Genomic DNA, 12,700 nt, shown 5'->3' on the forward strand with positions numbered 1-12,700 from the left:
GGAACACACGGTGCACCCCCCGAGGTGAGCTCGCTCCCCTTCCCGAGTCTGATCCCTTGTATAGGAACACACGGTGCACCCCCGAGGTGAGCTCTCTCCCCTTCCCGAGTCTGATTCCTTGTATAGGAACACACGGTGCACCCCCGAGGTGAGCTCGCTCCCCTTCCCGAGTCTGATCTCTTGTATAGGAACACACGGTGCACCCCCCGAGGTGAGCTCTCTCCCCTTCCCGAGTCTGATTCCTTGTATAGGAACACCCGCTGCACCCCCGAGGTGAGCTCTCTCCCCTTCCCGAGTCTGATCTCTTGTATAGGAACACATGGTGCACCCCCGAGGTGAGCTCGCTCCCCTTCCCGAGTCTGATCCCTTGTATAGGAACACCCGGTGCACCCCCGAGGTGAGCTCGCTCCCCTTCCCGAGTCTGATCTCTTGTATAGGAACACATGGTGCACCCCCGAGGTGAGCTCGCTCCCCTTCCCGAGTCTGATCCCTTGTATAGGAACACCCGGTGCACCCCCGAGGTGAGCTCGCTCCCCTTCCCGAGTCTGATCTCTTGTATAGGAACACATGGTGCACCCCCGAGGTGAGCTCGCTCCCCTTCCCGAGTCTGATCTCTTGTATAGGAACACCCGGTGCACCCCCCGAGGTGAGCTCTCTCCCCTTCCCGAGTCTGATCTCTTGTATAGGAACACCCGGTGCACCCCCGAGGTGAGCTCTCTCCCCTTCCCGAGTCTGATCTCTTGTATAGGAACACACGGTGCACCCCCGAGGTGAGCTCGCTCCCCTTCCCGAGTCTGACCCCTTGTATAGGAACACCCGGTGCACCCCCGAGGTGAGCTCTCTCCCCTTCCCGAGTCTGATCCCTTGTATAGGAACACACGGTGCACCCCCCGAGGTGAGCTCTCTCCCCTTCCCGAGTCTGATCCCTTGTATAGGAACACACGGTGCACCCCCGAGGTGAGCTCGCTCCCCTTCCCGAGTCTGACCCCTTGTATAGGAACACCCGGTGCACCCCCGAGGTGAGCTCTCTCCCCTTCCCGAGTCTGATCCCTTGTTTAGGAACACACGGTGCACCCCCGAGGTGAGCTCGCTCCCCTTCCCGAGTCTGATCTCTTGTATAGGAACACACGGTGCACCCCCCAAGGTGAGCTCTCTCCCCTTCCCGAGTCTGATCCCTTGTATAGGAACACGCGGTGCACCCCCGAGGTGAGCTCGCTCCCCTTCCCGAGTCTGATCCCTTGTATAGGAACACACGGTGCACCCCCCGAGGTGAGCTCGCTCCCCGTCCCGAGTCTGATCCCTTGTATAGGAACACACGGTGCACCCCCCGAGGTGAGCTCGCTCCCCGTCCCGAGTCTGATCTCTTGTATAGGAACACACGGTGCACCCCCCGAGGTGAGCTCTCTCCCCTTCCCGAGTCTGATCTCTTGTATAGGAACACCCGGTGCACCCCCCGAGGTGAGCTCTCTCCCCTTCCCGAGTCTGATCTCTTGTATAGGAACACACGGTGCACCCCCGAGGTGAGCTCTCTCCCCTTCCCGAGTCTGATCCCTTGTATAGGAACACGCGGTGCACCCCCCGAGGTGAGCTCGCTCCCCTTCCCGAGTCTGATCTCTTGTATAGGAACACCCGGTGCACCCCCGAGGTGAGCTCGCTCCCCTTCCCGAGTCTGATCTCTTGTATAGGAACACCCGGTGCACCCCCGAGGTGAGCTCTCTCCCCTTCCCGAGTCTGATCCTTTGTATAGGAACACACGGTGCACCCCCGAGGTGAGCTCGCTCCCCTTCCCGAGTCTGATCTCTTGTATAGGAACACCCGGTGCACCCCCGAGGTGAGCTCGCTCCCCTTCCCGAGTCTGATCTCTTGTATAGGAACACCCGGTGCACCCCCGAGGTGAGCTCTCTCCCCTTCCCGAGTCTGATCCTTTGTATAGGAACACACGGTGCACCCCCCGAGGTGAGCTCTCTCCCCTTCCCGAGTCTGATTCCTTGTATAGGAACACACGGTGCACCCCCGAGGTGAGCTCTCTCCCCTTCCCGAGTCTGATCCCTTGTATAGGAACACACGGTGCACCCCCGAGGTGAGCTCGCTCCCCTTCCCGAGTCTGATCTCTTGTATAGGAACACACGGTGCACCCCCCGAGGTGAGCTCGCTCCCCTTCCCGAGTCTGATCTCTTGTATAGGAACACAGGGTGCACCCCCGAGGTGAGCTCTCTCCCCTTCCCGAGTCTGATCTCTTGTATAGGAACACACGGTGCACCCCCGAGGTGAGCTCGCTCCCCTTCCCGAGTCTGATCCCTTGTATAGGAACACCCGGTGCACCCCCGAGGTGAGCTCTCTCCCCTTCCCGAGTCTGATCTCTTGTATAGGAACACACGGTGCACCCCCGAGGTGAGCTCGCTCCCCTTCCCGAGTCTGATCCCTTGTATAGGAACACACGGTGCACCCCCGAGGTGAGCTCTCTCCCCTTCCCGAGTCTGATCTCTTGTTTAGGAACACACGGTGCACCCCCCGAGGTGAGCTCGCTCCCCTTCCCGAGTCTGATCTCTTGTATAGGAACACACGGTGCTCCCCCGAGGTGAGCCCGCTCCCCTTCCCGAGTCTGATCCCTTGTATAGGAACACACAGTGCACCCCCCGAGGTGAGCTCTATCCCCTTCCCGAGTCTGATCCCTTGTATAGGAACACACGGTGCACCCCCCGAGGTGAGCTCGCTCCCCTTCCCGAGTCTGACCCCTTGTATAGGAATACCCGGTGCACCCCCCGAGGTGAGCTCTCTCCCCTTCCCGAGTCTGATCCCTTGTATAGGAACACACGGTGCACCCCCCGAGGTGAGCTCGCTCCCCTTCCCGAGTCTGATCCCTTGTATAGGAACACACGGTGCACCCCCCGAGGTGAGCTCGCTCCTCTTCCCGAGTCTGATCTCTTGTATAGGAACACACGGTGCACCCCCGAGGTGAGCCCGCTCCCCTTCCCGAGTCTGATCCCTTGTATAGGAACACACGGTGCACCCCCCGAGGTGAGCTCGCTCCCCTTCCCGAGTCTGATCTCTTGTATAGGAACACACGGTGCACCCCCGAGGTGAGCCCGCTCCCCTTCCCGAGTCTGATCCCTTGTATAGGAACACACGGTGCACCCCCGAGGTGAGCTCTATCCCCTTCCTGAGTCTGATCCCTTGTATAGGAACACACGGTGCACCCCCCGAGGTGAGCTCGCTCCCCTTCCCGAGTCTGACCCCTTGTATAGGAACACCCGGTGCACCCCCGAGGTGAGCTCTCTCCCCTTCCCGAGTCTGATCCCTTGTATAGGAACACACGGTGCACCCCCCGAGGTGAGCTCTCTCCCCTTCCCGAGTCTGATCCCTTGTATAGGAACACACGGTGCACCCCCGAGGTGAGCTCGCTCCCCTTCCCGAGTCTGACCCCTTGTATAGGAACACCCGGTGCACCCCCGAGGTGAGCTCTCTCCCCTTCCCGAGTCTGATCCCTTGTTTAGGAACACACGGTGCACCCCCGAGGTGAGCTCGCTCCCCTTCCCGAGTCTGATCTCTTGTATAGGAACACACGGTGCACCCCCCGAGGTGAGCTCTCTCCCCTTCCCGAGTCTGATCCCTTGTATAGGAACACACGGTGCACCCCCGAGGTGAGCTCGCTCCCCTTCCCGAGTCTGATCCCTTGTATAGGAACACACGGTGCACCCCCCGAGGTGAGCTCGCTCCCCGTCCCGAGTCTGATCCCTTGTATAGGAACACACGGTGCACCCCCCGAGGTGAGCTCGCTCCCCGTCCCGAGTCTGATCTCTTGTATAGGAACACACGGTGCACCCCCCGAGGTGAGCTCTCTCCCCTTCCCGAGTCTGATCTCTTGTATAGGAACACCCGGTGCACCCCCCGAGGTGAGCTCTCTCCCCTTCCCGAGTCTGATCTCTTGTATAGGAACACACGGTGCACCCCCGAGGTGAGCTCTCTCCCCTTCCCGAGTCTGATCCCTTGTATAGGAACACGCGGTGCACCCCCCGAGGTGAGCTCGCTCCCCTTCCCGAGTCTGATCTCTTGTATAGGAACACCCGGTGCACCCCCGAGGTGAGCTCGCTCCCCTTCCCGAGTCTGATCTCTTGTATAGGAACACCCGGTGCACCCCCGAGGTGAGCTCTCTCCCCTTCCCGAGTCTGATCCTTTGTATAGGAACACACGGTGCACCCCCGAGGTGAGCTCGCTCCCCTTCCCGAGTCTGATCTCTTGTATAGGAACACCCGGTGCACCCCCGAGGTGAGCTCGCTCCCCTTCCCGAGTCTGATCTCTTGTATAGGAACACCCGGTGCACCCCCGAGGTGAGCTCTCTCCCCTTCCCGAGTCTGATCCTTTGTATAGGAACACACGGTGCACCCCCCGAGGTGAGCTCGCTCCCCTTCCCGAGTCTGATCCCTTGTATAGGAACACACGGTGCACCCCCCGAGGTGAGCTCTCTCCCCTTCCCGAGTCTGATTCCTTGTATAGGAACACACGGTGCACCCCCGAGGTGAGCTCTCTCCCCTTCCCGAGTCTGATCCCTTGTATAGGAACACACGGTGCACCCCCGAGGTGAGCTCGCTCCCCTTCCCGAGTCTGATCTCTTGTATAGGAACACACGGTGCACCCCCCGAGGTGAGCTCGCTCCCCTTCCCGAGTCTGATCTCTTGTATAGGAACACACGGTGCACCCCCGAGGTGAGCTCTCTCCCCTTCCCGAGTCTGATCTCTTGTATAGGAACACACGGTGCACCCCCGAGGTGAGCTCGCTCCCCTTCCCGAGTCTGATCCCTTGTATAGGAACACCCGGTGCACCCCCGAGGTGAGCTCTCTCCCCTTCCCGAGTCTGATCTCTTGTATAGGAACACACGGTGCACCCCCGAGGTGAGCTCGCTCCCCTTCCCGAGTCTGATCCCTTGTATAGGAACACACGGTGCACCCCCGAGGTGAGCTCTCTCCCCTTCCCGAGTCTGATCTCTTGTTTAGGAACACACGGTGCACCCCCCGAGGTGAGCTCGCTCCCCTTCCCGAGTCTGATCTCTTGTATAGGAACACACGGTGCTCCCCCGAGGTGAGCCCGCTCCCCTTCCCGAGTCTGATCCCTTGTATAGGAACACACAGTGCACCCCCCGAGGTGAGCTCTATCCCCTTCCCGAGTCTGATCCCTTGTATAGGAACACACGGTGCACCCCCCGAGGTGAGCTCGCTCCCCTTCCCGAGTCTGACCCCTTGTATAGGAATACCCGGTGCACCCCCCGAGGTGAGCTCTCTCCCCTTCCCGAGTCTGATCCCTTGTATAGGAACACACGGTGCACCCCCCGAGGTGAGCTCGCTCCCCTTCCCGAGTCTGATCCCTTGTATAGGAACACACGGTGCACCCCCCGAGGTGAGCTCGCTCCTCTTCCCGAGTCTGATCTCTTGTATAGGAACACACGGTGCACCCCCGAGGTGAGCCCGCTCCCCTTCCCGAGTCTGATCCCTTGTATAGGAACACACGGTGCACCCCCCGAGGTGAGCTCGCTCCCCTTCCCGAGTCTGATCTCTTGTATAGGAACACACGGTGCACCCCCGAGGTGAGCCCGCTCCCCTTCCCGAGTCTGATCCCTTGTATAGGAACACACGGTGCACCCCCGAGGTGAGCTCTATCCCCTTCCTGAGTCTGATCCCTTGTATAGGAACACACGGTGCACCCCCCGAGGTGAGCTCGCTCCCCTTCCCGAGTCTGACCCCTTGTATAGGAACACACGGTGCACCCCCCGAGGTGAGCTCTCTCCCCTTCCCGAGTCTGACCCCTTGTATAGGAATACCCGAGAGTCCACAATTAATACCCACCATCTGAATACAATTAACAATCTATTTAGATGAAAAGAAAAAACCTGCAAATGCCAGAAATCTGCAATAAACGCAAGAAAATGCAGGAGATACATAGCGGGCTTGACCGCCTCTGACAAAAGGTTCGAACTGAAACTTAAATCTAGAACTTCTTTCTTCAGACCTGCTATGTATTTCCAGCACTTTCTTCAAAAAAAAAGAAAGACTTGCATTTCTATAGCACCTTTCACAACCACCAGACGTCCCAAAGCGCTTTACAGCTAATGAGGTACTTTTTGAAGTGTTGTAATGTTTAAATTTGCACACAGCAAGCTCCCACAAACAGCAATGTGATGATGTCCAGATAATTTGTTTTGGTGATGTTGATTGAGGGATAAATATTGGCCCCAGGACACCGGGGAGAACTCCCCTGTTCCTCTTCGAAATAGTGGCCGTGGGATCTTCTACATCCACCTGAGAGAGCAGACGGGGCCTCGGTTTAACGTCTCGTCCGAAAGATGTTTTCTGTTTTATATTGGGTTGACATGGGACTAAGTTGGTTGTTTGCTAACTTTTTGTCAGTTTGGTCTGTTGAAGTTGTCAGAATTTATCCTACTTAATTTATGCTTACTCTGCGTTACAGTCTTAACGACCAACTTAATGAACTCCCACTGCTTTGAGGGAGTTTGTAGTTTTAAATAAGGCTACAGTCTCTTTTTCCGTAGTAATGACTGGGATACTAATTTTAGTTTCACTCGGCATGTTTTCACATGGTTTCTGTGACATAGTCCAGGCATGTTTATACAGTTAACTTGTTCTACCAGTGCAGTATTGCTTCAATATTGATTCCGTACCAATATACAGACAGTTAGTTTGGGCTAAGCCAGTGCTTCTGGTGTTGCAAAACAGTTAAGTTACATGTGAAATGTATTGCAGGAAAGATGTGATTGCACTAGAGAGGGTACAGAGGAGATTTACGAGGATGTTGCCAGGACTGGAGAGTTTTAGCGATGAGGAAAGATTGGATCGGCTGGAGTTGTTTTCTTTGGAACAGAGGAGGCTGAGGGGAGATTTAATTGAGGTGTATAAAATTATGAGGGGCCTGGATAGAGTGGATAGGAAGGACCTATTTCCCTTAGCAGAGAGGTCAATAACCAGGGGGCATAGGTTTAAAGTAATTGGTAGAAGGATTAGAGGGGAGTTGAGGAGAACTTTTTTCACCCAGAGGGTGGTGGGGGTCTGGAACTCACTGCCTGAAAGGGTGGTAGAGGCAGAAACCCTCATCACATTTAAAAAGTACTTGGATATGCTCTTGAAGTGCCGGAACCTACAGGGCTACGGACCAAGAGCTGGAAAGTGGGATTAGGCTGGAGAGCTCTTTGTCGGCCGGCACAGACACGATGGGCCGAATGGCAAAATTCTTTGTACTAAACACATTATTTCATCTTTTATTCTGTTATCTACCATTAACTTAGTTATGTGGCATTACGCAAGACATTTAGTTTTGTGCTGTAGACTTGTGCCTGTACCTGGACTCTGCTCTAAGCATGTTTGTGTACTGTTGACGAGGATACAGTTAATACAGTAAACTGCATCAACATTTAATTTATCGTTTTAATTCAAATTGAACTGAATTACTGAAGTGTCTCTTGTGTTCTGTATTTCAGATGTATATAGCTCTGATATCACTACATGCCCTTACCATGGTTTGTTTCCACTTTCTGTATTGCTTTGAGGAAGAGTGGACAAGTAAGTATAAATGCAGAAACCTTAATTCAATTCATTTTTTCTTATGTTTTTACTAGAATGTGCAAGCAATCTAACTTCATGAGCATGAGGCCATTCAGCCCCTCGAACTTGTTTTACCATGCATTAAGATCATGGTTGATCCGCGATCTAACTCCATATACCCGCCTTTGGCCCATATCCCTTAATACCTTTAGTTAACAGAAATCTATCAATTTCTGAGTTAAAATTAACAATTGATCTATCATCAATTGCCGTTTGCAGAAGAGAGTTCCAAACTTCTACCACCCTTTGTGTGTAGAAGTGTTTCCTAATTTCACTCCTGAAAGGTCTGGCTCTAATTTTTAGACTCTGCCCCCTAGTCCTAGACTCCCCAACCAGCGGAAATAGTTTCTCTCTATCTACCCTATCGGTTCCCCTTAATATCCTGAAAACTTCGATCAGATCACCTCTTATCCTTCTAAATTCCAGGAATACAACCCTAATTTGTATAATCTCTCCTCGTAACTTAACCCCTGGAGTCCGGGTAGCAACAAATGATCTTTTAGCGGAGGATGTTGTAGTTTGTGTCTTCCTACTGTGACGATGCTTTATACCTAACCATAGGAGCAGAGGGTGTAAAGAATGGGATTTTGATGCTGAACCAGGTGAGGAATGTCCGCACTAGGGAATGGATTACAATGTTTAGTTAAAGTATACTCTTCAGGGAGATTAAAGCTTGCTGTTAATTCTGCCCTAACCACATGTCTTAGCCCCAACTCGGATAGGACTATTTTCAGCGATCGGGTTAGTTCATGCTGCTTTTCACTGCACCCTGCAAACCCAAACTGCTGGTTGGGGGGTGTGAGGGGCGCGGGGAAAACGCAGTCTCGCATTTCAGGGCTTTTATTAATACTGCTTTGCATTGATGCTCAAATAGTACAACTGCATTCTTAAGTTGAAATCCAACATTGCTCATTTAAGGATGGAGGAAATAGGCACAGTTTTTAATGATTCTGATGTGGACCTACTGGCAGGTCAGACCTATAATCTGAAACATAAATCGTCTGCCCTCTCCACGGATGCTGATTTACCTGCTGTGCGTTTCCAGCTTTATCTGTCTTTGCAAAACCTGCATTTAAAAAAAAATTTAAAAAAAATTAAGATCTATAATCATCTGTTCTAATGCATAGACCTTAACATAAGGACATAAGAATTAGGAGCAGGAGTCGGCCATTTGGCCCCTCGAGCCTGCTCCACCATTCAATAAGATCATGGCTGATCTTCGACCTCAACTCCACTTTCCCGCCCGATCCCCATATCCCTCGATTCCCCTAGAGTCCAAAAATCTATCGATCTCAGCCTTGAATATACTCAACAATTCAGCATCCACAGCCCTCTGGGCAGAGAATTCCAAAGATTCACAACCCTCTGAGTGAAGAAATTCCTCCTCATCTGATCTTAAATGGCCGCCCCCTTATCCTGAGACTGTGCCCTCTAGTTCTAGACTCTCCAGCCAGGGGGAAACAGCCTCTCAGCATCTACCCTGTCAATCCTGCCCCCCCCCCCCCCCCCCAGAATCTTAAATAAAAACAGAAAATGCTGGAAATACTCAGCAGGTCAGGCAGCATCTGTGGAGAGAGAAACAGAGTTAACGGTTCAGGTCAATGACCCTTCGTCAGAACTGGAAAAAGCTGGAGATCGAACAGGTTTTTAAGCAAGTGTTGGGGCCGGGAAAGGGGGGAGGGGAGGAAAGAACAAAAGGGAAGGTCTGTGATTGGGTGGAAGGTTGGAGAGATTAAATGACAAAAGGGGTGATGGTGCGAGGCAGAAGGAAATGGTAATGGGACAAGTTAAGAGACAAAAGATGGCTCTAGATGAAGTGTAACTGGCAACGGCAGAATCATCAACAGCTGCCGTGTGAGAAAAAACAATGAAAAAAAGATAGGGGCAGAGGTTATGCCTGAAATTGTTGAACTCGATGATGAGTCCAGAACGAAAGATGAGGTGCTGTTCCTCGAGCTTACGTTGAGCTTCATTGGAACAATGTAAGAGGCCGAGGTCAGAGTGGGAGTGAAGCGGTGAATTAAAGTGACAGGCGACCGGAAGCTCAGGGTCACCCTTACAGACTGAACGGAGGTGTTCTGCAAAGCGGTCTCCCAATCTGCGTTTGGTCTCCCCAATGTAGAGGAGACCACATCGTGAGCAGCGAATACAGTATGCTAGATTGTAAGAAGTACAAGTAAATTGCTGTTTCACCTGGAAGGAGTGTTTGGGGTCCTGGACAGTGGGAATGGGGGAGGTAAAAGGGCAGGTGTTGCATCTCCTGCGCTTGCACGGGAAGGTGCCGGGGGTAGGGGTGTTGGGGGTGATAGAGGAGTGGACCAGGGTGTCACGGAGGAAGCGGTCCCTTCCGATTCTTGTATGTTTCAATGAGATCACCCCTCATTCCTCTAAACTTCAGAGAGTATAGGCCCAATCTACTCTCTCTCCTCATAGGACAACCCTCTCATCTCTGGAATCTATCTAGTGAACGAGGGTTTTGAATGTAAATCAGACACCCTCTCCACCCCCCCCCCCCCCTTTCTGATGCTACCTTAATGGCAGCTCTGATTGCGATGTTTGCTAGTATTGCCCCTCCATTCCGGCTATATTTAATGGCAGCTCTGATTGCGATGTTTGCTAGTATTGCCCATCCATTCCGGCTATATTTAATGGCCGCTCTGATTGCGATGTTTGCTAGTATTGCCCATCCATTCCGGCTATATTTAATGGCAGCTCTGATTGCGATGTTTGCGAGTATTGCCCATCCATTCCGGCTATATTTAATGGCAGCTCTGATTGCGATGTTTGCGAGTATTGCCCCTCCATTCCGGCTATATTTAATGGTAGCTCTGATTGCGATGTTTGCGAGTATTGCCCAGCTCTGATTGCGATGTTTGCTAGTATTGCCCAGCTCTGATTGCGATGTTTGCGAGTATTGCCCAGTTCTGATTGCGATGTTTGCCAGTATTGCCCGTCCATTCCGGCTAGATTTTAAATGACAGATGTACTCCTGGGGGTGCACTCCATCTGCATGTATGTTGCAGAAAATGATGACGGGTTTAGTGTGGAGCTGGAGCTGGCCCTTAAGTGTATCCTGTATTAATGAGACAACTCCACTAAAAGACCATTATGCATTCAGCGTAACTAATATTACAGGCAAGATACTGCGGATGCTGGAAATCTGAAATATAAACAGAAAATGCTGGCAATACTCAGCAGGTCAGGCAGCATCTGTAAAGAGAGAAACAGAGTTAACGTTTCAGATCGATGACTGGAAAATGTTACAGACGTACAGTATCCTCTGGACCCATCTTTTGTTTCTTTACTTGTCCCAATACCACCCCCTTTTTGCCTTGCCCCATCATCCCCCTTTTGTCATTTAAATCTCTCCTGCCTTCCCCCCCCCCCCCCCCCCAATCACAGACCTTGCCTTTTTGTTCTTTCCTCCCCTCCCCCTCTCCCTGCCTCTCTACCTGCTTAAAACCTGTTATATTTCTAGCTTTTTCCAGTTCTGACCAAGGGTCACAGATCTGAAATGTTAACTCTGTTTCCCTCTCCACAGGTGCAGCCTGACCCGCTGAGCAATGCTCCTTTTAAGCCGCACAGCGCTCCAGGAGTCCCGCGAAGCCGGCTTTTTAATTGAAGAAAACCACGCATGCGCAGACATTGCTGCTGAGTATTTCCAGCATTTGCTGTTTATATTTCAGTATAACTGTGCCTCTGGACGCACACACTTCCTTACGATACTCTTTCAGTGACAATTTGTTCAAAATGCTTCAAACTGCCATTGAAAAAATGTGTTGAACGAATGTGCTAAGGGTTTGGCTGTTGAACATCCTTTCTGTTTTCTGTTGGGGACAGCCTTATTCTCCCAACGAGCAAGCGAATGTGAAAATATTATGTGCTCTGCTTTATTGAGGAACGTTGTGTGTAATTAAATCAAAAGCAATATCGCTGATTGATGTGTTGCCTTTCTATTTCTGGCCGGCTAAAAGGAAATTAAAATTCACAGAACGATATACCTTTCCCCATACAAGGGGCAGAGGTTGTTTTCCAAAGCCATGAGAGATATAAATTATTCTAAAAGAAGTAACCGCACGCTATCCAATGTTCCCTTTAAGCTGTGTGGCCACGCGGTGCTCTGGGGGTCCCGCGCAGCTGGTGAGCCGGCTTTTCAATAGAAAAATCGCGCATGCCCGGAATTTTGAATGGCCCGCACAGCCCGTTTAAGGGGCCGCGCAGGCCAAAAGAAAATGAGAGGGAACATTGCTATCAATACTTCACAATCATTTGACACTTTTTCCCCTGAATCTGCAGAGCTTTGAAAGATAGTGTCCCATATAATGGCAACTTACTTTTGTTAAATCAAGCCTATGAATGACTGCTCAATCGATGCCATGTATTTGTGTTTGACGTTAGTTTGTTCTGTCTTTCCTAGAATGCAGTTCATTCTCGCCGCCATCCACAGTGATACTTCTCATTCTGCTGTGCTTCGAGGGTCTCCTCTTCCTTATCTTCACTGCTGTAATGTTTGGCACCCAAGTACATTCTATATGCTCAGATGAAACGGTGAGTACTTAACCTTTTAACTCCGTGTCTGTCTGTCCTTTCAAGAATATTCATTCATATATAAGCAGTGTTTTTTTTTAATGTAACCAGCATAGCCCCAAAAACAACTGGACTGTGAGCAAAGTTCCCTGTAATTATTTTTGGCGCCGCACGGCCCCTTTAAGTGGCTACACGGGCCTTTCAGAACACCACGCATGCGTGTTTATTTCCATTGAAAAGCCGGCTGCACGGGTTCCCTGGAGCACTGCGCAGCTTAAAGGGAACGTTGACTGTGAGCTGTGCAGCTTACCCACCCAGTTACATGCTGGATAAAATGCAGACTGGTGCAGAAAATTCCCAGACTGTCATCACGGCCAGGCACCAAGTGGAGGTGAGACGCTTTCTCCCAAGAAGACGGTGTCGACCTTGTGCCACTTTTTGTGTGTCCTAGAGTGAGTTATGCAGCAGCATTTTCAGAGCCCCGGGCGGGAGCAAGTCACCGAGCTGGTGTCTGAGCTGATGAAGTGGGAAGGAAAGAAAGAACGAACGCGCATTTATCTAATGTC

The 12,700-nt window shown here is 51.9% G+C and overlaps 1 protein-coding gene across 5 annotated transcripts in view; it reads left to right on the forward strand.

Moving 5' to 3' along the window:
• LOC147117905 (palmitoyltransferase ZDHHC3) overlaps window positions 1-12,700 on the forward strand; it is an 85,421-nt gene that overhangs the window by 43,641 nt on the left and 29,080 nt on the right. For all 5 annotated transcript variants that reach the window (XM_085989310.1, XM_085989306.1, XM_085989309.1 and 2 more), the window contains 2 exons: window positions 7,484-7,565; window positions 12,025-12,155. In XM_085989310.1, coding sequence (XP_085845436.1) covers window positions 7,484-7,565; window positions 12,025-12,155 — 213 coding nt within the window. The remainder of the gene's footprint in view (window positions 1-7,483; window positions 7,566-12,024; window positions 12,156-12,700) is intronic.

The sequence above is a fragment of the Somniosus microcephalus genome, chromosome 5 (genome assembly GCF_052327205.1).
Source record: "Somniosus microcephalus isolate GS21.2 chromosome 5, FLI_Smic_1.0, whole genome shotgun sequence".
Taxonomy (NCBI): Eukaryota; Metazoa; Chordata; class Chondrichthyes; order Squaliformes; family Somniosidae; genus Somniosus; species Somniosus microcephalus.